The following is a 27736-nucleotide window of genomic DNA, read 5'->3' as shown; positions in this document are numbered from 1 at the left end:
CCAACAAAATGAAGAAACGAAGCACTGACTTATGACTCTTAAAAAGTAAAACCGGTGGCCGCTATAACGTTGCTACCCGATGTGTGCCTGAAGTTAGCATTACATCACCATCTGGCAATAAAAATGTCGAACAAAATATAAATAAATTCTGTACAAACTATCCAACTGGCTCTTTATTAGAAGAGACTACTGGGCCATTGGAAGTTCCCATCTCCTGTTCTTCCACAACACCTACATCAACATTCTCTCAAAGCGGTTCTACACAGATCAATACCCCCACACCGACAACGCCAACTGCTAGAACACCCTCAACAACAACATCTTTGAATACAATATCAGATACACCAACAGTGGTAGCGACATCTATTGACTACAGTCATAACTCTACAACAACCCGCAGCTGGCCGGTTATTTATAGAAATCATCAGAACTATGATTATGAGGCTCTATTTGCAATTAATAATAACAATAACATCAATAATTTCAACGATTCCATTATTTATGCAAGTTCGGAAGATATAGCCCAAGAAAATTGTTTTTATTTTCAATCAAACAAACGTCCACTTACTTTAGACACAGGAAACAACGTTGCGGAGACGATACGACGCGGTAGTATACTTTTATGTAATAGTAGTGGCAAAATAATGCCAACGATAACTCAGCAGCATGTAGAAAGTCCAACATCGGTTACAAGTGCTATAGACATTGGTGGAAATGGCACTTGTGATGGGAGTTGTTGCAATGGACCACCACCTATTTTGTTCCTTTTCGTTACATTACTAATGACAACTAGCGCCACAGCTATGCTTTGTGCAGCAATTATGACCGATCATTGGGAACATGTGAGATGGGATCGGGAGAGACTGGATCGATTATCAAACCACACAGGACTGACTTTGGATTGGGTATTAGATGAAAAGGTGGCTATACTGCCTCCGAAAGGTAAGTAATATGCTAAAAAAAATTTGTCTAATTAATCTTTAAAATGTATCGCTAATTTTATGGGAACTTTTTTCTCGGAGAAAAAGAATTACCCCGGAAGAGAATTTACCTATCGCGAATCTCCCACGAACTTTTTTTCCCACCGAAAAAAAGATTTACTAATATTCAAAGGTTTAATCATTTTCGAAATTAATTTGAGATTAACAACAAACATTAGTCATCATTTTTATGCATTTGATTCCAAACATTTTCTTTGACTACAAACAAGCAACTATTGCCCCCACAAGTTACTTGGGGAAACTTTTGCATTCAAATTAGGTACTCTTACCATGGAAAAAATTATTCACGATAGCCATTTCTGGCGATTTTTTATTCGAATATGATTCGCGATAGCTAACTTCCCAAAATAGAAAAAAAAAACAGGGATTTTTATTTGCGATAGAGCTGTATATGAGTTTTGTCACAAAAACAAAACTGGGTATGTATTTAAATTTGCACTCATATCGAAAAGATCGGATCTACAATCCGACAAATTTTTGCCATTTTCAAACCGGGTAGCAATTTTTGCTACCGGAAAACAATATTCTCCAAAAAGTCGAATGGAAATCAGAATAACCGTTTTCAATCCATACTGATTTAATTTTCGTTTCCGTTTTCAAATTCAAACGAATATTAGAAAATTTCACTCATTGAAATATCTTTCATACATTTTTAAAACTGATTTCAAACTCATAAAAAAAGATCAACTATCACGCCTGTGTGACTCTATAAAAACTGTGTCTTTGTTTTGCTTTCTTTATTTTTTCTTCAGATCCTAGAAATAAACGCGACGCTGTATTTCTAGTTCCAATGCACGGAGGTATTTGGACACTTTGCATTGATTTGCCCCTTCAAGAAATGCATCTCTTAAAACGACATAGAAAATTTCCTAAAACTGCAGTTCCTTGTGTTAATTACTTAGCTGGATCGATGGACAGTGCTCGCAGTGAAGAGACACGAAATGATTGGCAACATACTGAGTTCCAGACATCATTGCAGCCTCATTTAAGTAGGTATTCATTAATTACGTGTTGCTAATGTACTTACTTTAAATTTCTTGGTTAACATAATCCTTATCTATCACAAATTGATTTAAAAAAAACTTAACTTAATTCAGAACTAATTAAATGAATGAACAGCCATTCTTATGTGCGTGTAGTTAGATTGCAAGAATTTAGGAGGCCTACAATTTTCTGTCCATGTTCATAGCACTAACCCTACCCCATAGGATACTCAAAATTAAGTTTTGGTGTGAATAACAATATAAAAATAGGCTGAAGAGGTAAAAAATAAAGGCATACAAAAAGACCCAAACTATAACCAACCATAGGAACAATAGTATGCACTCTTATTGCGATTGTGAACTAGCAACTGATTGTTGATAAAACCGGGACACAAAAAAAAGTGGTAGGTTAGTACTTTGGACTACCTACCTTATGACTACTAAAATTTTACTGAAATTTTATATTTTAAAACCAAATTTATGGGTAAATTGGTCAACTTTTTAATGGAATTTTTCAATAACTTTTCAATCAACAACCGTTGCATCTGTTTTCAAATCTTTTTTGAATTCGTGTCAAAAATGAACTTACTTACTTACTTACCTACTTTAGATGGCCCTCAACCAACTAGCCTCTCCAGCCAACTTGGTCCCTTGGTTGAGGTTGTTCTCCAATTTAGCTTGCCACCTAAGATGAGGTCTTCATCTTCCACGTTCCTTTTCGGAATTGCTCACGAAAACTCTAGGGACTGGTGCGTCGGCGTTCATACGCTCCACATGATGCAGTCATCTTAACCGCTGAATTATCAGCATTCTGACGAGATCAATGTTGCTATGAAGTCCGTATAGCTCGTAGTTGTATCTTCTTCTCCACTTGTATCTTCTGTGCCACTAGTGTTGACTTCTGAGTTGCACACAATTGTTTCAAGAACGATGATAAAGAGGTTGCATGATAGCGCATAGGCTTTGCCGTAAACCTTTCTCGATATCAAAAGCTTTGGTAATGTTCTAGCCGACTTTGACGGAGCAGCGAAAGTTCTCCATAGTCATCCTGCCGATTTGGGCAGGATTATGGCTTTCATATAGGCGTCTTCGAAATCGATAAAGAAATGGTTTTTATCCATTTGAAATATTCCTGGCTTTTTTCTAAAATCTATCGGAGTCTAAAGAATTGATCAATGGTAGATTTACCTCCAGTAAAACCACACTGATGAAGGCCGAGGCCAAGGCGAAGAATAAATCAACTTAATTTTAAAAATTCAAAAATTCTCGCATAACTCTATTGCATCAAAGTACCGAAAATGCAAATATGTACGTTAATTTGACTTAACACGACAGAAGTGACGTAATTTTTTTTTAATTCGATTTTTCGGAAAGAGTAAACATAGATTTGATAGTAAAAACATAAAAGTCATATCGACTAATTTTATCTTTATTAAGTAAACTTCCATTATTTATGATATCAATATGGAATGAGTTATTTTAAGCATGATTGAAAATAATCACTTAAACAGCTGCTCGCTTAGCGGGTGATGCGGCTACTGCTTCGGATTCTGAGTTTGGAGGATCCGTATCTGGTTTCTTTCGTTTAATTAAATGTGTTATATCTTTAGGCTTAGAGGATGATGTTGTAACGGATGAACTGGCTCCAGAGGAGGATGGGCCAGCTGAATCTGTTGGTTTTCCCTTAGAAGGTCCTATGTAGCTATCTAAAGCGGCACGTACTTCGGCAATGTTCTAAAACAAAATTTTTAATAAATAAATAAATAGCCTAGTAAAATTAATTAAAAAAATTGTAAATAGTTTTTACCTGCTGTCTAGTTTCTTCGATTTCAGCTATTTTTGCCCAGATCTCCTGCTTAGTCTCCTCCATGTCTTTAATTATTTCAGTATTTTTATCAACAAGATCCTCTTTAGCTTTCAGTTCATTGATTTCATCTTCGATGAGTGCGCATGCGTTTTTAAGGCTTTCAGCACCTTCTTGATTCATTTGTTGCATGAGATAGGTAAGACCAATTTTATAATGGATCTCAGCCATAGCTCTTCGATATTTGTCTGTAAGATTCTTGTAAATCTTAAGAGCTTTTTCTAAAAATAAAATAAATTTTTAGAGCTGAAAATCTACAAAACATCGATTTAAGTTACCATAATCCTCACGAGCGGAATCAAGAATATTATTTTCAAATTCAATGTTTGCCAACTCTGTTTGAACTTCAGCCAAGTTAGGAAGACCATTTAAACCTTGCCGAGTGAATATTTTAGCAGCAAGCTCAAGAATTTCCCAAGCTAATTGAAGGCTAGATGCCTAAAAAGAAAACAAATTGGTAAATTACACAAAAACAGATGGAAAATTAATTACTTACTGCTTCATTTTCTTCTTCTTCTTCTACTGTATCTGTTTTGCCATTTGAAGTGCTTGGTTTAATTATTCCATCAGCTGGTTCTGCCCCATTCGATTCGACGTCACCTACTGTTTTAGTGGAAGATGTTGCAACATCATTTTCTACCAACTTCTTTTCCTTTGTGGATTCAATTGTAGAGTCTGGTTTTTGTTCTATTTTATTTTCTGTAGAATCTGGTTCTTTTGTTTCATCTGACTCTGTATTTTTTTTATTTGAGTTTTCATTTTTATCTGCGGAAACTTCATTGTTTTCCGTGGTATCTTCATCAATTTCATCCTCATCATCTTCTTCATCTTCCTCATCGGGAACATCGATGACTTTATTTTCCTCTAAAGCAAGGGCTATTAAGGATTTGGCATATCTTGTATGTAATTGTTAAACATTAGTATTGTATTAGTTTATAAATATAAAATAGTTTTTATCTTACAACAAATACGGCATTCCAAGCTCATCTGAAAGTTCGCCATAGATTTCTTCGTAAAGTGCACACACCTCACTCAGTTCATCAGCTGATTCACTGTAGCATTTAAGAAGATAGTTTCTGGAGCCTTTGCTGTAGAGTTCTTTTGCCTTGAGAATAAGCTCGTCTCGAGAGAGTTTTACTTCTTCAGTCATTTTAATTGTTGTTTGTTCCTCTTATTCCTGTGAACGAATAAACATTGTAAAAATGTTAGACTCTGAGAATATGAAGCTCACACAACATCATTATTCTGATTTGCAATCACTGTTCTGATTTTGAAAACGAAAGAATAAATCGAAAAGAATGTACTGCTATTTGCTAGTTTTAATTGATGTCAAATTAGACTGATTAATGAAGAGCCAGGCAGGCAGTTTTTAGCTAGAAACTTGTTTATCGGGTTTCCTAAATGTTAAATTTGTTCATTTACCCCATAGTCAAATTAATAAAGCGCACCTTATACGATTGGATTTGGGGTAAAATTGAAGGTCCCATCTATTATTGCAAACTAGTTACACGCACACAGGAACGATTGACATTTAAAATTTTACTAGGGCATTGGTAGAGAATCTTACCGAATACTTCAAGCAAGCACCTAATATTTTTTTTAAACTTTTTGTCATTTTTGGCCAGCAATTTAAAAATAAAGTGCTAAATATGTATTGCAACTCTTGTAAATAGATCAACAAAATTACCGTTAGAACTTTTTTTCATCATTTTCGACAATTTCATGAGCTACGTTAAAAAAATTAAAACAAAATTTTTTTTTAATATCTACCTCCTTTTTTAAGGCCACCATCGATTTTTGTCACCCATAGTCACGTGTATTGAGTTTGGGAAATCTTCAAACTCAAATGGCGAGTGCTACATCTTAATTTAAAGGGCTCAAATTGTTGAATGTTTTTTTGGCCATTATCAACCGAATTTTGAAATTGGAGTGACGAAAATTGATGCTCGCCTTAAAAAAAAAGCACCCTATAACCTACATATATTTGTACTTGTTGTTATTTTGTTATCTTTGTTATTCATAACATAACACACTTTTCTTACAATTAAAATTAATTTTCTGCAGCAATGTTTTTTAAACTTATAAACCCCTGAGTATTCATTTTTGAATAAAAACAATTTTAATTTGTCATTTTTTAGGAATGCAAAACTTGTCGATATCCTGCTCGTTAGTATGCCTTATTATTTTGGGCAGTGCCGCATTAGTAGGAGCCTTTGGGGTTTGCCAACGTCAGATAAGTGCAATTTTAATAACCGGAGTTATGTATCTTTTAGCAGGTGAGTTATTTGAAAATGATTTAACAGCTCTTATAACAATTAGTACCGATATTCTTTTATAACGTATTTGACCTAAGGGTTATATCTTGACTACTTGAATAAATGACCAATCTGAACAAAGAAACAATTTTGTTAGAATATTCTTTTTTTATTTTTTAGAAGGAAATAGGAAATTTTAAATTATTCATTTAAAATTTTTAAATTCGGCTTGCTTTTGAAGTTAACCAAAACTTGAAAAGTAACAAAGAGTCGAAATTTTGAATCGTTACAGAAATGGTCAAACCTTTATAATTTATCCTTCCTTTTTTTCGAAAAGTATATTGTTATATTTGCCAAAAATCTGACAAAAAATTAATTTTAATTTTTTCTATGAACAAGAAATTTTTTTTTTGTCAAAATATTCCTTTTTAAAAATGTTTTTATTCATTACACTTAAACTGAGGTGACCAGAAGAGTTTCTCAAGTTTTTTTTTATTATTTATTCAGCTTTTAGATATGGGTTCTTCTAGTCAGATTGGTCGTTTATTACTCAAGATACATGTAGCCTAGACTGATTCAAAAAAAAATTTTTTTTATTTTGTTCAAAGCATTGTTGAAAATATTGTTGGAAATGACGACAAAAAAATACTGTAAAAGTTTCAGCCCTTAATGTTAACATTTAGTACCGCCGCATCGCAATTTTCTATTTCCCATACGATTTGTATGGGAAAGATTGTGTATTTGTGTTTAGAATTTTATATCTTTTTAATGGTTCATCAAAAAGGCTAAATTTAATCATTTTCTTGTATAAAATTGAACGCTCTACAAGATTGCATTTATGAAATTAAAAAAAAAACGGACGCGAAAAATTAATTAAAATAATTTTTAGTTGAAAAAATGAATAATTCGAATTTATTGAAGAAATCTAATATGATAGTTTTAGGGGTTTCAGAGCTATATAAAAGGATCTGTGAAACCAAAACACAACATAGAATACAAATATTCGAAAATTTTGCCAAATTTTTTGAAAAAAACATAACAATTTCGTCAAAAAATCGGAAAAAAATGAGAAAAAATTACTTTTTATATTTTAAAGTTGAATAACTTCGAAACGCGGGGGTAAATCAAAAAAATTAATAGGAGCTTTTTTGTAGAGCGGACAATTTTATAAAAGAAAATGATTTTGTCAAGCATTTTGGATGAACCATTAAAAAGATACAAAATTCTAAACACAAATACACAATCTTTCCCATACAAATCGTATGGGAAATAGAAAATTGCGATGCGGCGGTACTAAATGTTAACATTAAGGGCTGAAACTTTTACAGTATTTTTTTGTCGTCATTTCCAACAATATTTTCAACAATGCTTTGAACAAAAGAAAAAAATTTTTTTTTTGAATCAGTCTAATGTAGCCCAAATACTAAGTTTATTTGGAAAAACAACGAAAAAAAAACTTAGAAATATCATACCTCGAACCTATCCATAAATATTTTTTAGACATATTTTCGAGTTTTCTGAGCTATAATCTTTACGAAAAGTATAACGGAGCCAATTTGTGTTAAAGAAAATTGTATTTATTTGTAAACTAGAGTAATTAGTTTGGTCATGTATGTAAATTAGAGTGTATCACATTTTTAAACTTTGAACAATTGTCCCCGTCAACCTATCATACCCTTCTATAAATTGCGTTGAAGGGATCGCTACCACACACGTTTTATTGAGGTCAACAAAATTGTTTGTTTTCTTCGAAATCATAATAATGTTTCAAAAAAAAAAAAAAAAAAATACGGTGACCGGGCCAAACGAACTTGAAATTCGGTTTCAGCGGGTCCAAATACATATCGGTAGGTAGGTATGGTCCCAAGTACATGTCAGTTTTGTTTTGTGCTATTAAACACCTTTCATCATTTCATTTTTGAGGGCTTGTTTCAGAACATCTGACTTTCATTCAAGAAAGATACTGATAACTTGTATTTTCTATTTCTTCATGTTTTAAATGAAAATGAACTTCAATTAAATTCTTTAAAATACAATTTTTCATGAACAAACCTTTATAACAGATATGTAATTATAGTTCCAAAATAAAAACATATTAGTATGTACATATATGCTAATACGAAAAATAGCACTTGGGGCAGTACCAAAGAATAAACATAGACACACACATATAATGTAAGTGCACATTAAAAAAATTATTGTAAATAAATCCAATGCAAAATCTAGTGCCCGACCAAAGGTCGATTTTCAGCCGAAGCCGAATTATAAGGCTGAAAGAAAATCTTCGGCCGAAGCCGAAGTCTAAGGTTGAAAAAAGTCAAGAATTCTTTTTCACAATTGGATAAAAATATTATTTTTATTTATTTATTTATGATGGCACACATGTGTTTTGAAATTTTTGAATACCTACTGAAGAAAAGATTGCAATCGTTTCATCGGTATTCAAAAATTTCAAAAATTTAATTGAATTGTACGATGCTCGATATAATAAACAGATTCTTCGGCTTCGGCCAAAACCTTCGGCCTCAAATGGCCGAAGCCGAAGGTTTGGCCGAATGTTGTTTTTTTTTTGGCCGAATTCGGCCGAAGCCGAATCGGACACTAGCAAAATCATTTTGAATTTTGCATTTTTTGACAATAAAAAAACAAGAAAAAAACTCGAAACAAATCTATGTACATGTTTTTTATGTGTATGTTTAAACATCAAATTGAAAAAAAGTAAAATGTTAACTATCTAAACCTTTTCGTTCTAGCTCTTTTCGCACTTTTCACACTTATGATCATTCATTTTAAACGGCAACAAGGAAGACCGATGGCTGATAGTGATTTTGATGGAACAGTCGACGGAATTGTAGCAGCCCGAGGTATAGCTAAAGTAGCCCAAGCTCTATTAGGAGCCAGAATATTTATCACTTCGTGGAGTTTAGATTTGGGCTGGGGTGGTGTAGTGTTATGTTCAATAACATCAATTTTATGGATCCTATTATCAAAAATAATGCGCTTCAGTCCATTTTCTACAATTATGATATAGTTTTAAAGAGATAGGGTCATAAGATAAGCTATATTGCGATTCTTCGTTTGCAAATTAAGAATAATTATTTTTTTTTTTTTGTAAAATGTGCATTGATTTATGTGTACTGTGTATAACTATTTTTGTATTTATATTTTTTATATAATCTTTGCTAGCTGAATAACATTTCTATAATTAAAAATTTTAATTTAAATATTTTTAACAATACGCCTTATTAAAAAATTAAAATCTTTATAAACGCGACTTTTTTTTAAATACACACTAAGTCAAAATAAAGTTAACAGTTAGTACAGCAGATGTTTTTACCTGCCATGTCAGTACTTTGTCAAGTCATTCATTCTAAAAAAAAAAAAAAACCAAATTGAGATAATAATCAAACACGACATTCCAATGATAGAGAATGCAAAATGTGTAGGTGGTTGTATGATACTGCCTGTTTCTTTTTTGAATTTTTGGTTTAGGGTTTTTTTTTTATTTTTGAATTTTGTCAAAAAATTGTTCTTTTTTTCAAAGTGACTGACGATTTTTATTGTTTGTTCTTTTAAGGCCGTGTGTCATTGCGGTTAAAATTTTCATCTTGGTTAAATTTTGACCTATTTTATTCACCACGCAAGTTTCAAAATTAAAATAAGGTGAACATATTTAACCCAAATTTTGACAAAATGACACACGGCCTTAAAAGAACAAACATACAAAATCGTCAGTCACAGAAGCACTTTTTTATCTCAAATTCATTAAAAGAAATTGTTTTTTTTTTTGTCCTCCGAACGAAGAACGAATCTTAGTTTTTTTTTATTTTTCGTTATATTTCACATTTACAATTATGGAAAATTTAAATAATGAGTGTATCACAAATATTTTTAATATTTTTTCGTTAGTTTCCATTGTAAGTTTATTTTCTGGTGTAGTTTTGGTCACCACTATTTATAAAAACAGATTTATAATGGGCAGCTGCTAACCGACGCTACATTCAGAAAAGTTTCCAATACATAAATAGGCATTTTTTTTTTCAATTTTAATATAAACTGATACGAAAAAAACTGTTGAGTTCTTGTAAATCATTTATACTCCCTAAATAAAATTTCTTTATGGTTATAAAACGTGGAATCTTTCCTTGCGGTCTAAATCACGGTTAAAGTACATAATATAATGAAAGCTGATCGTTGGCTTAAAATTTATAAAGCAGGTATTGAAATTTCTTTTTGTAAAGATTATTGCTTTTTAAAATATTTCTGGGGTTTAAACTCGACAAGTTTAGCACCTCAAAAAACTTATTTCTTCTATTTTGGGGACTACAGAAGTAATAAATTTTCAGGAAGTCTTCATTATAAGTAAAGATTGTTCATCGTGATATTTTCAAATTCCGATGTAAAGTATAAAAAAATCAAAGATTGAACTCGAAGAAATTTTTGAGGTTTTCAAAACGCTGCCTTTTTATGGAAGATGTTTTGCAAAATGAAGAAATGTTTGACCTCATCAAATATGTTGAGGCATCTCTCCAAACACTTTTTGTGCTCCAACCATCGAACCACGAAATATTTTAAAGGAAATTCAATACACCCTGTTTCGGATGTAAACAAACTTCTATTTGCACGAGTGCCTTCAAAACTTTATGAACATGTGTTAAAAAGATATGAAGGTCCCAAGATACACTGGACTCGGGTCCAGTCTTTATGGGTCCATGAGCAACATGAAGACCACATACCGCAATATCAAAGAGTTGCATGGCATCAAGTTCCGTCTATTTCAGCTCTAGCTTGTGTTTTTTTTTTTTTTTTTTATTGCAAATTAACATGTTATCCAACGGAACTTAAAGAAGTTTATGTTTGTTAAAACCAGGTCCTGTTTTAAAATATATTCGGATTTTGGAAAACTCGTAAATTCGATCTATAAATATCGGTTTCAGGTCATGCCTTTCGTTTCATCAATGTTCCAACCACCAAATCCATTTGGCCTATTTGAGCTATTTTGTTAAGTGTTTCAATCAGATTTATTTACAGCTTCAAAAAGTTTATCGTAAAAGGAAGGTGCGATGCCGTGATTGATAACACATTAAAATTTTATAAAAATCATACAGAAAAAAATCCCTGACGGCTTTCCAAATTCTCTGACTCTCCCTGACTAAAATTGTGTTCCCTGACTTTTCAGTTGCCCGGACATTATGTTCTATGCTTCTTTGAGTTAACCAATTAAATTCTTTTTTTCATTCAACAATTTTGCATTAGATTTTTGACCATCGTGGTATTTTGTTTATTTTTGATATGACTTAACAATGACATTGTACGAACTGAATTTACTTTTTTTCGTTTTGAACTTTTTTTTACATTTGATAGGAGCAATACATATTGGTTTGTTGATGACTTTGGCTTTGACTTTGAATAGCATAGGTAAATAATATTCTAATTTAACGCACAGGTCAAACTGACAAACAAACAAAAGTACACTTTTATATTATAAAAACATAATAACAAATATGTATGTAAATATTTTTTAAATTTAACAGAATGAGAATGTATATGATGTTAAAACAAACTTAATTTACTCTTTCAGTTATTCCAATTCTTTTATATTTTTAATTTTGATCTTAAATTTTTTGAAAAGAAAAAAATATTGCTTAATAGTTCCTATTTTCAATACATAGTTAATTTTGTCCATCGCGCATAAATGTACAGTACATAATTATGTAAATAGGTTTACAACAAACAAAAAATGTGTTAAAATATACAGAAGTTGCAATTGGAGTTAGAAAGCAAACGTAGTTTGTTCAATGCACAGTATAACAAGTTATTAAAATAAATTGTATTTATATTTGAGTGATATTTAAGAAGAGCAAAATTTGTATAAACTATTTAAAAGAAAAAAAAAAATGTTTTTTTCTTGCAGCAAAGTTTAATATACATACAATGCTTTTATTGCAATTTGAATTTTTAATCTTATAAAATAAATAAATAAAAAAAAATTGTACGGAAATATTTTTGCCTAAATGCTTGGCCTTAAGTAAACAGTTCTCGTGAGAGAAACAAATTTAATATGTTTTTTATTTAAAAAATACACTTAAGCACTTTTCCTTGGACAGTTTCTACGAGTTCATCGAAAAAAACCTACGAGAAAATCTTTAGCTAATTAAAGAGATAGAGAACCAATGGCAATATTGGCAAGAAGCCATCACAGATGCGACAACGGATTGATTGGTTTGATTATGAAAAAAAAATTTAAATAAAAAAAAAAAATTAACAAAAAAATTGTATGAATTTCATGATTCTATCACTATTAACTGAATATTATAACACATTTTTTTTATAGCTTTGATATTTTTTTGTTTTACTTTTTGGACAATTACAAAAAATTGCTGTAAAGTGACATCGTGAAACTTTTGTTATTTATGGTTTGGGTTATTAATTTTAATTTGATGCTTAATTTAAGTGCCGCCAACTAGCGCCAACAATTTCGAAAAATTTGAGACAAAAAAATAGTTTTTCCCGATTTTGGGTAAAACCTCATTTTACAAATCCAAATATTTTTACACGTACCTAGATCAATGTCACCTAAAAGTTCTGTAAGTTTGATATTATTTGCCAGCATCCAAAAATTCCTAAAAATAAAAAACCATGCAAAATAACCCAAACAAATTGGTCATTTTACCCCTATTTACCCTATTTATTGACTGAATTTTTGAAAAACCCTTTATTAGTGTTTACCTTATGACTATAGCCTTTCAAATAAGGCATATAAGATTTTTTTATCTACAATACTTTAAGCTGTATGTTGATTAAAAATAAAGCAGTTATGATGAAATTACAATCTTTCCCAGACTACAAACAGGCTCGGGTGGAACGAGAGATTGAGTTACGTTTTGTCGTGGATACAGCCAGAATACAGTACATTTTCTTGAGATCTATCTCATTTTGCTGAAATAGATCTCAAGAAAATGTACTGAAAAATGAGATAGAGCTTTAGCTAAGAGCCCCCGCACACTACAGACTTTCTATCGGTCGATAGTTTAGTCGGGTTGGGCTCCTAGTGTGCGCACAGGCAGCCAACTAAACAGTCGGGTCGCTAGGAAACATTTTAGTTTGAAGGCAATTGTGTAGCAAAACAAACTTTTTTTTCGATCAAACAAACTTTTTCATCGGCCGATACTTAATCGTTGTAGTGTGCGCACTTTCATACATTTTCATACTGATTAAGAGACCGACTAAACTGTCGGCCGATAGAAAGTTTGTTGTGTGCGGGGGCTCTAATTCTTTTTGCATATTTGATCCGTTATCAAAAAACAAAAATTTCAAAACCAACAAGACATAAAAGAATTAAGTCCAGCTAATGACTCAAAATCGACCACTGTCGTCAATTTTATTGTACTCTTGTCATAAATTTGATATTTTACTTTTTAAGAAATCCAAGAAGAAATACAAAATACATACATAAAAAGATTTACCTACTTGAATAAAAAGTACTTGAATATGAAAAACTTGTAAATTAATTTTCTCTCCATATAAAATAAAATGCACGACTGGGTCGCACGTACTTGCTCTTGCAGTTCAAAACACTTATAAGTTAGTTTACTTGCAGATTTTGTTGTTGTTGGGGAATAGCCGACATCAGCGATTTAAAAAAATAAGTAAATACCATATTTTCACTATCCGTATTTTTTGAGAAAAAAAATTGAACAATTTCTTAGGATTTGGTTAGCTATGTTATAAATTTAGGAACTTTTTTTATTTCACAGGGTGTTTAAAAAACAATAGGCTAGTGAATTCATTTAAAAATATTTATAACAGAAATACAGGGTGTTCAAATCCAAAATTTAGAGTAAGAGAAAAACAGAACTAAGTAATTTGAAAAATTAAAAAAGAAAACTACCAAGGAATAAAAAAAGATTATATCGGATAAAGGGTGTTTCAGTAAGAATAAAAAAATTTAAATAATTAAAAATTTTTTAATTTTCATAACGTTTATCGATATTTAAACAGGGTTTTCATGTTTCCATACCTAAGTTAATAATCAAGTGCTTGGTCATTTATAATTCGTGGCTTAGACAATGTGCTGCTTTCTGAAGATAGAATAAATTTATTTATGGCAACTATAAGAACGCTTTGTTAAAGATTCAGTGAAGTATGGGCTAAAATCGGTCGAAACTGTGGAAGCTTGAAATTCACATACTTTTCACGACTTATTAAGAATTTAAGACTACTGTAAATAGTCTAAGATGAAATAACTTTCTCATATTATGATAGCAGACCATCATAAGATAAAACAAAAAAGAATTTGATGAGTAATGCAAAAAACCCAATGTTTCGAGTTAACCTTTATGTAGTTTCCGAACTACGTTTATCAAAAAATTGACTAATTATGCATATAAAATTATTTCTATTTCATTTTCGTATGTAATAGTTACATATAAATATTACCAACAAAAATGAATACAAAGTTTTTTTTTCTGCGCGAAATCAATTTTTTAAGATGGTCTATCAAGGTGCCAAAAACGTGTACTTTTAGAGCTCTGTAAATCAAAAATGTATGTAAATATGTTATTAATCGTACTTCTACTCATTATTGTACTTATTTTTTAATAATATTATAAAAAAGAAATAGTATTAAATTTTTTTTTGTGACCGTACATTACTTTTAAAATCATCATCATCGTAATGTTAATGTTGGTTTTTTATTAAAACCTCAAATGTTTTTTTTTGTTCTACACGAAACCAATACTTGCCCTATAGAGCAAGTAAAAAGAAACAGCGCTTAAAATGCAATTTAATAACATTAAAAGCCCTTTGCTTGTTGTATGGTGATCGAAATCTTCATGTTTAGTTGTGGTAGGTCAAAGAACATCATAGCGGCATTATAAAAAAAGACAATGAACAGAAAAATTGAAAAATTGTTTTGAACATTTACTTTACATCCGCAGGGCAAGGATTCTTATGCAAATACATATTTTTTTTCCGCATAAATAGAAGCAATCGAATATGACAGTTTTTCGAATCAAAAAATTTCCTTTAAAATGGCATTTATTTGTAAGCATGGTATAAAAAAAGAAGGTATGATCATTAGAAAAAACTCAGTATCGAGAACTGTCAAATGAAAGAAAAAAAGATGGCTACTTAGTGTTTTGACAGCCCAGCCCATTGAAATTGTTGTTGTAAACAAATTTGTCTTGGAAATTGTTGTTGCTTTTGACTTTGCCAAATGCCAGACGTCAAAACCTTATTACCCCATTTTGTAAGATGGCGGCTCTAATGATCATACCTTGTCTTTTTATACCATGATTTGTAAGTGCATATTTTTGCATATTTCGGTTTTTAGTGCATATTTTCGTAATAAACGCATATTTTTGCCACATATTTTTAAAAAACGGAACAGTTTAATTTTTGTTTAAGTTATTTTTTTTTTAATTTGTTTCAAATGCGTACGCACCTTAAGCATTTTAATTTCAACATCAAAAGAAGAATGAATTTGGCAGCACTTAATACAATTTCAACTGTCATCGCTTCCAGTCTTCCAATGCAAATCTTCTTGCTTTTTCTTTCCACACATAATCAAAACAAAACATACAACTGGATATAGAAACGGTAAAATGAAACGAAGTAGGAGTCAAAGTCAAAACTCAAGAATATTTTGATTGAATTGGCAAAATTTTATAAATTTATAAAAAATTTAAACAACTGGATAAATCATCGAAAGTTTGAGAGAATCGAAGTGCGGTGAGTCGACTCTTTAGTTTAGAATAATTGTTGAGTTTTTTTTTCAAACAAAACTGAATTCATTTCAGAAATATGCCAAAAGTAAGAAGGTCTGTAGCTGCTACCCTGAATAAATACACATCAGAAAATCCGGATGTATTTAAACATGATGGAAAGGTTCTCTTTTGTAAAGTGTGCAGCAAAGGTGTTCTTTTTGAAAGAAAGTTCCAAGTTGACCAACATTTAAGGACCCAAAAACATAAAGAACTAAATGAAAGAAGAAATACTTCTTTATCTCAACAGATGATTTCGTTGGCCAACACTGAAAACAAATTTTGCGAAGACTTGTGTGAAGCTTTTCTAGCTGCCGATATCCCGTTCTATAAATTAAATAACCCTGTATTAAAAAATTTGTTTAATAAATACACAAGTCAAAATGTTCCATGTGAATCCACAATAAGAAATAATTATGTGGATAAAATTTATAATACGACTTTAAATGAAATCAAAACGAACTTGAGAAATAATTTTTTATGGGTTTCGATAGACGAAACTACTGATATTCAAGGACGTTTTATTTCAAATGTTATTGTTGGTATTTTGCATCAAAATGAAGATTTAAGTAAGAAAAAGTATTTAGTTAACGTAACTGAAATGGAAAAGACAAACCATATTTCTGGTTCATGTTACATGTCTAGCACATGCATTTCATCGGGTCGCTGAAGAAATACGAAATAATTTTAAAGACATTGATACTTTGATATCAAACGGAAAAAAATATTTCTTAAAGCACCAACACGCGTGGATTTGTTTAAAGAAAAAAATCCTGGGATTCCTCTTCCTCCACAACCTGTTGTCACACGATGGGGAACGTGGCTTATTGCAGTCGAATATTATGCGAATAATATTGAAAATGTTGAAGAAGTTGTTCTATAAGAAAAACTAAAGAGGTATTGAACAAAACAATGCTAAAAAATCAATTAATATTTTGAAATTCTAACTATGGCTTTTTCAATGAACTCTTAACTTCAGCTTCAGGGTTGGAATTCATTAAAAACCCAAAGAGATTTAATTGAAGATGCTTTTAAAAAAATAAGTGCAGTTGAGGGTTCAATTGGAAAAGCCATTTAAAAAAAAACTGAAAATGTTTTAAATAAAAATGGTGGTTACTCTGAACTTAAAAATATTTCAAACATCTTGTCGAACCCCGAACATGAAGTTGTTTTAGAAAACTTATCGAGTAGTTAAACACTTGCTTTTAAAAATGCTTCAATAACATCGTCCGAAGTTGAACGATCTTTTTCTCTGTTTAAAATTTTTTTTTAGGCCAAATAGGCAAAATTTTACTTTTGAAAATTTTAAGAAATATTTTATGGTGTATGCCAACAAAAATTGTACTAATGATCCGAGTTTGTAGATATTTGTATTATGTACCTAACTTAATTCTAATGTTTTTTTTTTAATCCTGAAAGGTTTTATGTTTTCTTTATGTATTGTTACTTTGTTTATTTAATTTTAATAAAAGACTGAATTCTGTTAATTTTTCTTTGGTTTTAATTATATTCACATACTTTTTAAAGCGCATATTTTTAGTGCATATTTTCAGATTTATAGAGCATATTTTATGCACATATTTTGTGTTTTTAAGTGCATAAAAATCCTTGCCCTGTACATCAGCATCCAGCAACCAAGAGTTTGCTTTGAATTATCGTCGGCCTATAATGTTAACATTCAAAACAAGATCTCCGAACGCTCAATAAGCAACGCAATCTGAACACGATAAAATTGTGCAGACAAATCTTTGGATTTGCTCTCCACACTCACTGTCAGATTAAATATAGGTAGGTCTCAAGACAAAGATACCTCAATGAAATTTGTACATGTTTTAAGACTGACAAATCAGACTACCGACAACTTATCACAGATTTTCTTTGATAAATTTAAAGAATATAAAGCGTTCATATTCTCTGATGGATTTGCTCCAGCTGCAGAAGTTTATAGAAGCTTCTTTTATGGCTAATTCAATTCATACCTCGTTCTAATGATTGTAATGTCTGCCTTATATCCTTGTTGGAGTAAAACACTACTGTTTTTACTAATACTGCTTATTTTCGTTTAAAAACAGCTTAGTAACTATTTATATCGTTTCGACAATAACTTTTTAACTAACAATATTTATTTTACTTTGAGCACGATAAAAATTAATATTCGGAAAAGCACATAAGACAGCTGAATGGCGCTTTTTTTATCTAGACACTAGACTGTTTGCTTCAAAGGTATTTGACTTGTATATATATATTTATACAAATATATACACATATATATATAAATAAATGCCGAAAATGCACATGCAAAAAAATTGTTTGACCTTCTCATTTTTGACAGATGAAAACTAGATAACTCGTTTATAAGGTGAATTGAATCCGAGTTCAATCAAAGTTCAGCTTCATATAAAACTGAATTAACTCGGATTACTCAACCCTACAATACACAAATAAGGTAAATTGAATCCAAGTTGAATCAGGATTTAGATCCATGTAAACCAGAAATAATCTGGATTACTCTACCGTACAGTACAAAAATTTGTCTGCTTTTACATTGCATTTCACGCAAGACTTACGTGAGAGCAAAAGAGTAAGAAAATGCTAGATTTACATACGTCTGCATTTCAAGATCTGTAATAAAAGGGGACACAGTATTAAAGATTCACAGAGGTTGAATAGAGAAAGTAGATGAAAATACAGAGATCTTCATATATGCAGATAATTAGGAAGATTATGGCTAAAGCCTTTACTACATTGGCTCAAAAAGTGAAAAAGTACAAAAGTGAAAATTTTCAAACGCATTTTTGTATGGTTTTTCGGGCTAGAAAATTAAAATAAATGATGCAGAATGCTTATTTGTCCGTCCGAAAATCAATTTGTAAACTCTTTTTTACAAAAAAATCCCGCTAGCGTTATTAAAAGATTTTTTTCTAGACCTACAATCTGACTCTATCTGCCTTTAGAGCAAGATAGAACTGTGCACAGCTACAACATATGTCAGTTTCAATTGGAGCAGCTAAACTGTTATATTTTGTAGAGAATCCACCTACCCTTCAAGCAAACAGGTCCGACCTCGGTCCGAATCCGCTCCGCCTGAGGCGGAGCTGAGTCCGACTTCGGATCAGAAACTGGTCCGAAGGCGGCTCAAATTAGTATGGAAATTATAATCACCGCGAAGTCGATTGCATATGTATTGGTGTGGTGAAAATCTCCATTCCGAGAAAACGGAGCCGAAGGCGGACCTGAGCCGGAGCAGCGAAAACCTACCAGAAAGAGGAATAAGAAAGGGATGACATTTCGCATTTGCGACCAAAAAAAGAACAAGATTTATTTTTTTTTTTCACTGAAACTGTTTTATTTTTTATTTTATTTTGGCAAACGAAATTTTCACAATAAATACAATATAAAATACAATACATTTTTTTTCATTTTATTTCATTTGATGCTGCTGCTGTTGTTGGTGTTTTTTTTAGATACCCAATCGCATGTTTCACCTTCTAGATTTTTCTTCATCATTAGAGATTACATCTACAACACAAGAAGAAACAACATTTTAACCCAAACACTTTGAGCGATATATACAACATACCTTTTTTTGTTTCCATATTGTTTATAATTTGATATTGTTTATAATTATACTAATATTATAATAACAACGACACGAGACACGACGCGACGCGACTATACACTTCAACGAAACATAACAAAATGACGCTTTTGCTCTTGTTGGCTATGTCTGTTTCACTTTTTTTTTCCATTTCTCACTTTCCACCACGATTCTCGTTCGACTTTGTGTTCATACACAAAAAGTTGCAAGTGTGTGAGTGCAACCCCGCTTTTCTCGGTCGGAGGTCGGACTGTCTTTTCTGGACTCCGTTTTCTTGCTTGAAGGGTACTCGTGTGTATCATTCAAATTTTTTTTATATGAAGTTTTCATAGATTAATCATATAAAATTTTTCGATCTATGTAGCTGTATAGGGTTTTAAGCGAATCTGACAACTCCCACTTTGTTGAACATGACAGATACAAATTTTTTAGAAAATAAAACACGGGTTTTTAATTAATTTTCATGTGAATTTGTAAGCTAAATTGTTGCTGACCGTTTAAAGACTCTTGTTAAAGTGATTTTTTGTAAAAAAAAAAAACAACTATATAGTTCCCAGAGGTGCTTTCTAATAGAAAAACAAATGTCAGTTTCACCAAAGTGGACAGTTTGACGTTTGAGCACTTATTCCCTTCAAGCAAACAGGTTCAAGCAACTCGGTCCGAATCCGCTCCGCCTGAGGCGGAGCTGAGTCCGACTTCGGATCAGAAACTGGTCCGAAGGCGGCTCAAATTAGTATGGAAATTATAATCACCGCGAAGTCGATTGCATATGTATTGGTGTGGTGAAAATCTCCATTCCGAGAAAACGGAGCCGAAGGCGGACCTGAGTCGGAGCAGCGAAAACCTACCAGAAAGAGGAATAAAAAAGGGATGACGTTTCGCATTTGCGACCAAAAAAAGAACTAGATTTTTTTTTTCACTGAAACTGTTTTATTTTTTTTCTTTTCTTTATTTTATTTTCACAAACACAATTTTTATTATTATTTTCTGGTGAAGGCCAGCGGCAGGAGAACTCGATGTATTTCGACAAATTGTGGATGTTGAATGTATGTGGGTGCTGGTGTGGCGTCAGGTTGCCGAAGAAGATTTCCTAAGAAAAACAAAAAATGATTAGTTTATTATTTAAAAAATCACTGCGCGAGCACACTCACCCATATTTTATAGATGAATTCTTTTTTTGGCTTAAAATGATCCCATATTATATATTTAATATATATAATTTAATATTAAACAAGGCGAGACACGACACGCCACAAACACTGCAAGAAACAAATAAAATGAAGTTGACGCTTTGTTTTTTTGTTCCCTTTGTCTTTCCTTCGTCAATTTTCCTTTTCGCACTTTTTCCACACGATTCTCGTTTGACTTTTGTGTTCATACACAAAAAGTTGCAAGTGTGTGAGTGCAAGCCCGATTTTCGCGGTCTGAGGTCGGAGTTTCTTTGTTGAACTCAGTTTTCTTGCTTGAAGGGTTGCTTAAAAGCCCTATGAATGAATAAAAGCCCCACGAATCGTGATCCTGATGAAAAGCAAGATCTCATGTAGTTGTTGTTATACATGTTAATTAATGATCTATATGGATCAAGTGGGATAATAAAAAACGGCTACTGTTATAATCAGTTCATCTCAATGTGAGACAGAACTACTGTGCTTGGTTGCATTTTTCTGTACAACATCTTTATCTTTTGTATGATTTGATTCAGCTCACCAAGTTGGATTCAATTCGCTAATAAGTATTAAATTCAATCCTGATTTACATAGACCTAAATCCTGATTCAATTCGGAATCAAACCGCCTTATACAAGCTAATTCTAATTACAAAGAAAAATCGTTATTGGAAAAATCGTCTAATGTAAACTCTGACTGACGTCTAATGAAACAACTCCTCCTCCATATCACTGACACTTGGAGGAAATTCTTCATCCTGAGTAAAAAAAAAAAAAATCCCAACTTTTCAATAATACTTTCCTGAAATAGTTATAGACGAAAAAAATAAAAATTAAATAAAAGATTTTTCTCAAATCTTGAATCCCGTGTTCAAAAAGTTTTGTTATTGGTCCAACAATTCTTTATTTTTCTAAACCAACAACTCTGAAAAGATGACGCGTAAGTAGAATACCAAAAATATTATCAAATCATGACTTACTTAATTATAGTCAACATTAAAATGGAAAACTTTGATGAAAATCTAATTGTCAATTCGTATTCTTTGGGCGTAATATAAAAACTCTACTTATTTCATGTTCAGAAGCAGGTCTTCCGATTGAACTAGATTTATATTTATCAGACTTGTAAGTTTTGAGACGAAGATAAATCTTTCAGCTTTTATTAAAATTCAAGGTCATCCAGGAAACACTGGAATTTTAATTTGATATGGTACTTATTTTGGTACAAGCAAAAAGTACAATTTGAATATTAGGTTATGCATTTTCCCTTGATAACTAGCCAATGTCATAGCTATAGTCTAGTCATAGCTGCCTTTGTTTTTTCTGGTTCAGTTTTCATATCAGTTGACATGGAACACTAACGGCCAATTTCTTCACATAAGTCCTAAGTCAGCTTAGTACCCGGTCTAGCTAGACCAGGTACTAGCTCTGGTACTCGGTCCTAACGAAAAGTTAGTACCTGAGTATTTCTTCACATTTATAGGACCTGATCTAATTTCACAACGAGGTCCTAAGAATTAATACGTATAAAACTGGTCTAACTGTCATTTTGAGAATTTATTGAAGTTTGAAATATTTTATTTTTACATTTGATCAAATTTAACAAATCAAAAATTTAATAAAAATAGAAAACAAGAAGCAAATAATTAAAATAAATATTGGAAAAATGATATGAAGATTAAAAACGCTACAAGCAATAAAAATTCATACATTTTATGAAGAAAAAAAAGTCAAGAATAAGAATGCAGAATCAATCAGCCAGAAATGGCGAGGAATTATTTAATAATAAGAATGCAGCCACGAAAGCCTGCCAAAAAGGCAGAAGGACCACCATAAACCATAATAAACGAACAAAAAATATTTTTTATAGATTTATTTTCATTGTGCTAATAAAAGAAAAGCTTTTAAAAACGCAGTATTTAGTGATTTGGTATTATTATGTATGTTTTCATTCCATAATTGACCTCCATCGGAGTTAAAATTTCCGATTTTATAGTACGAAAATTCCCATAGATATTTTAATTTGTGATACGATCCTCAAAATTATCCGAGCCCGAGGTGATGTCTATTCATTGGTTGTACAGCCTCGTTGTGAAAAGCCAGTGTCTTGCAATTCGCCTATACTGCAAGGCTTGTACATATCATAAGCACAATTTAAAAATACACCCGAAATCTTCTGTGGGCTTTTTCCAAAAGTCCAATCCTCGTGTTTTTTGGTAAATTAAAAATAAACTTTCAAAATAAAAATGGTGGGGGGGGGGGGGGGGTCAATGGTGTGGTGGATGTAGTGTTTCACTGCTAACCTGGGAGGTGTGGGTTCGAGCCCCACCTCAGGCAGCATTTTTTTATTTACCCCCCAGCTTGGACGCTACCCGTGGCATATAGAATAATATTGATTATTATCACTAAAACCGCACATATCAATCGATACAACACCCAAGTAATTGAAAAAATCTGTAATATGGACAACAGGTCATTTAAATTTTCAAATGGAATTAAAATTCACAAAGTCCACTAAATTTAAACAAAAAATAATGAAAATTATTCTTTTTTTACGTTTTTTCTTCTTTATTAAACTGCAATATCACATGAAAATATGAAATTCATTTATTTGATTCAAGTACTAAACGCTAGACTACCGATTTTGAGGTCCTAACTTCTACCGAGTCCTAACTAATACTCGGTACCAATTTGACAGTACTAGGACTTAGTACTTTTGTGAAGAAATCACTTGGTACCGATTTGAGTACTAACGATTGGTATAATAACCAGGTCCTAGCTGATTTTGAGGAGCTAGCTAGTACCGAGTCCTAACTAGTACTCGGTCCTAAATTGACAGTTCTAAGGCTTAGTACCTGAGTCAAGAAATGAGTTGGTACCGATTTGAGTACTAACTTTAGGACTAGGACCGGTACTAGCGCTAGGACTCTGTGAAGAAATCGGCCGTAAATAATGCTTCATTGCCGACAAAAGTCTGACATAAACTAATAATACGTAAATGAGGAATCCATGAGACAAAATGACTACAATCAACTTTAACCAATTTCGAGAAAAACGCAAATGTAAATTTTATTCCCCGTTTTTACTTCTGAGGAGACATTCTATTAACGGCCTATTTCTTCACAGATTCCTAGCGCTAATGCCGGTTCCAGCCCTAAAGTTAGTTCTTAAGGGGGGAAATCCCTCTGGACGACACCTTTTTCAATATTTTTTTATGAAAAACTGAAAGCACTTATTGAAATTTGGAAAAATACGAGATATTACTGACATTATTAAGTATAGAAAAAAATTTTTTTGAAATAAAAAAATAACAAAATGGCGGCTCTGGAGCCTTTCAAAGTTGACGCCTCTAGTTTACGCCGTGCAATGCACAGGTCCAGGAAATCATCTTAAATCAAAAAGCAATTTTTTACCGTTAGATGATATTAGTACGCATTGCATGAACCTGAATTTATTTTTTTTTAATGAAAAATAAAAATTAGAAATCAAAAAAACGAAAAAAACCATGTTTTCTTTACAAAGAAGTAGTTAAAAAAAATATTTACTGTACAAATTGTATTCAACTTTTAGGTTCATGTTGTGGCCAATAAGTTAAGGAGTAATTTGCTTCAAATTTCAAGTCAATAGCTTCATTAGTTTTTGAGTTACATTGCACGGCGCGGAAAAAAACTAGTTTCGAAAAAAATGCGTTCAAAGTTTTCGTTTTCGTACTATGGTAGGTTCGGAGCGCATTGGTTTCGGGACTATCTAGGCACTTTTGAGGCTTCATTTAAGGCTCAGACCACTGAAAATAGTTTCTTCGGTTGATAAATAAATTTATTACGCAAAAAAAAAATAATGCAAAAATAAAAAATTCCAGAGGGATTTCCCCCCTTAAATCGGTGAAAACTTATTTCTTCACTCAGGTACTAACAGATTCCTAGCGCTAATGCCGGTTCCAGCCCTAAAGTTAGTTCTTAAATCGGTGAAAACTTATTTCTTCACTCAGGTACTAAGCCCTCGAATTCGGTACTAGCTAGCTCCTCAAAATCAGCTAGGACTCAAATCGGTACCAAGTGATTTCTTCACACAAGTAGTTACTAAGCTATAGAACTGTCAAATTGGTATAAGCTAGGCACTGAAAATCGGTAGTATAGCTTCATCAAAGCAATGGATTTTATTATTTTAGAGAAATATTGCAGATTTTTTAATTTTTTGGGTGAAGTTTTGATCGATAAGTGCATTTTTGTTGATTTTAATGATTAAATTGGTTTTTGGCATTGTTAAATATGTAAAATTCAGTTAAATATTAAAGTGAACTTTAAAATTTAAGTAAGAACTTTAAATTTGATCGGTAAGGGCCATTATCTTTTCAAACTTACCACTAGCAAGACCTTCCAAAATGTCTAGGTTTGTTTTAACATTTATTAACATTAATAAATAGGTTACAAATTTGTTTACATACATCAAAAACAATAGTAGGTAAACTTACACTTGTTACATTATAAATAATTACAAATGAGCTGTATAAAGCAAGTCTACACTTTACAAAGAAAAATTGACAAGTAAAATGTCTAAGGAAATGCAAAATTAAAACAATTACAACAAATCGTACATAATAATAAAAGCTTTTTGTTCACTTTCCCTCCAATAGGTGTTTGTATTGCGGGCTGATATCTTCCATATCAGTTTGACGGTTCATGGTATTATCAGCATTGATGATTTGTAAAGTTTCGATGATTATTCTTTTGTTTTGATGTTCTTCTCGTTGCAATACTTGAACACTTTCAAAGTTCAGAGAGTTATTATGTTGTATGCAATGTGATGCCAGTGCTGTCTTCTGCGGTGCGCTACTTTTTATATCGGACTTACCTGTTGCCAGTCTATTTTTTAGTTTTTGTTTTGTGGTTCCGATAAATGTGCCCTTGATTATGAAAGTGGACTAAGTCACTTTTTGCATTGTTTAAAGAAAAACTTACATAATAATTTACTTATAACGATTTAATTATATTTCTTTTATGAAATCACTAGAGGAGCAATAAAGAAGTTTATTTACTGCAATTTCGCGTTCAAATAAACTTTACCCCTTAAATAATAATTATTTTTAGGCTAGATTTGATGCCATTTTTAGGAGTGACTTAGTCCACTTTCATAATCAAGGGCACAAATCTGGTTACATTCTTCGTCTGCGGTGCCGTTCCAATTGATTTTGTAGATTAAATCCGAATGTTCCATTTTATCGATTTTTGTTTTTAGATTAGAATACAGTGGTTTATTGAATAGTTTCTATTCAAATGAATAAAATTGTTCGATAGTTCAAATCATTCAGTTGCTAACTATCGGTTCTTAAAATCATAATTCGCATCACTAGTATAAACCTTTTTTCAGAACTTGTATTAAATCAAGTGTTCGCTAACTACTTCTGCAAGAGTTGCGAAGAAGATGAGGAAACTTTTCAACAACTCCTGTTCTCCTGACCTGTTCTTTAAGCTTTTTCTATGAAGACAATATCAAAACAGGCGTTCAAAAAAAGACTTGCAATTTTCGATTGTCTGAAAACTTGATAAAAACTAATTTTTTGACAACCATTAAACCAAGTTTTCAAGACAATTCAAACAAATTATAAAATTTTGTATTGACATTTAAAAAACATACCCTTAATATTACTTACTATATACAGTTTCAATAAATGTTATATTTTGTTTCTATTTTCGAACAGGTGGAAATCAAAGAGATCTTGCTCGTGCGAAAAACATGAAAAAGAAAGAGGAACTGACCAGAGGCAAGCGAACAGATAATTTGACAGTTGAACAACGCAAACAGAGGTAATTTAAATGCTACAAAGATTCTGTCAAGATTTCAACATTGATCCAGATCTGTAATAGATCTGGATCAATTTGAGGCATGTGTGAATTTCTAGAACCATTTCCCTCCGTTTAGGTGGAAGGAGCAATTTTCTTTTCTCAAAAGTATTTTCAGAATTCGATTGTATTTAATATGTCAATTTTAAATTAACTTTTATTTCAGGGATGCAGATTTAATTCGAGAAAAACAACGAAAAAAGGAAGAAGAAGAAGCAGCTCGTAAAGTTCCAGCCGCCAAATAGCCTGTTTGTTTGCTGCCCAAAAAAACACATTACATAAATAAACATACTTTTACCTGACTAACATTTAGATAGCCAAACAAATTATTGTTTGTGTGTTAAATATTAAAATTAAAAGTGAAATAATGTAAAATTTCAAGGGCAAGCAAAGAACGATGATATAACATAATAATTTTAAAATATAAGCTTATTAAAACAAAAATTAAGAAAAAGAAAACTTTTCGAAATTAATCTTTTATTGATTTTTTTTTTTGTTTTTATTTTCATTTAGTTTATGAGTTCAAAATATCTAATGTTGACATAAGTGATAAAATTTAACGTAAAATAACCAACGCTAATCTCTAAATCTGTTGATTCCCTACGAGAAGAAACGAATAACTCGGTTGAGAATATTATGTCTGTAATTAAACTCTTTTCGAACCTCGATAATCACTTTCAAGACCCTCGCCAAGCAATAAAAATCTGAATATAGTTTAAATGAAATGAGTAATAATATTGCACCTTCACGAATTTCAATCGGTGAAATTTTCCATGAACTAAAAACCATAATTTTCCAAAACCGATGACATTCCTACTCAAATCCAACATTCAACATCAATCTTCAAAATATCTGTTCAACCCATAATTTAATCTAATCGAGTTGCAATGGATTGAAACTTCTAACAACACCTGGTTCCAGCTGCAAAATACTCTAAAATAACAAAAGTTAATTGGGTAAGTTTGTTCTTCAAGGCTCAATTCTCAATAGACGTAACAAATGCATTCCGATGCCCTTACATCTTTTGAAGTTTTTATAATATCAGAATACGTTTGGCTATTGCCCTTATTGCGAGTGTCATTTATCTATCGATACACGACTATTGTCAATAGTTGATAATCGAAAATGAATTTTTGTTTTCTGAATCTTTTCCCTATTGTGAACGATATTTTTTGTTTTATCGTTCGATCTTTTTCGTTTGAAATTTTCCTATCGACTCAAATCAAGCAAATATCTTTGTCGAAAGAGATACACAAGTTATACTAA

The 27736-nt window shown here is 31.7% G+C and overlaps 2 protein-coding genes across 2 annotated transcripts; one reads left to right on the top strand and one right to left on the bottom strand.

Annotated features, from left to right (window-relative positions):
* Positions 1–38: 38 nt before the first annotated feature.
* LOC129916270 (uncharacterized) lies at positions 39–27426 on the top strand (the record flags this gene model as incomplete). Its single annotated transcript, XM_055996126.1, has 5 exons — positions 39–942; positions 1754–1990; positions 5987–6124; positions 26329–26434; positions 26637–27426. Coding segments are annotated over 5 exons (1464 nt in total), but the record flags the coding sequence as incomplete, so codon positions are not given.
* On the bottom strand, positions 3371–18097 carry LOC129916268 (protein NASP homolog). Its single transcript, XM_055996123.1, has 6 exons — positions 17847–18097; positions 4811–5025; positions 4345–4744; positions 4127–4286; positions 3792–4069; positions 3371–3718 (listed from the first exon to the last, which is right to left on the bottom strand). The coding sequence occupies exons 2-6, from the start codon at positions 4996–4998 to the stop codon at positions 3488–3490; spliced, it is 1257 nt and encodes a 418-aa protein (XP_055852098.1). The 5' UTR covers positions 4999–5025; positions 17847–18097; the 3' UTR covers positions 3371–3487.
* Positions 27427–27736: the final 310 nt, after the last annotated feature.

This window comes from Episyrphus balteatus, chromosome 3 (assembly GCF_945859705.1).
Source record: "Episyrphus balteatus chromosome 3, idEpiBalt1.1, whole genome shotgun sequence".
Taxonomy (NCBI): Eukaryota; Metazoa; Arthropoda; class Insecta; order Diptera; family Syrphidae; genus Episyrphus; species Episyrphus balteatus.
This window is presented reverse-complemented; position numbering and strand designations above follow the sequence as displayed.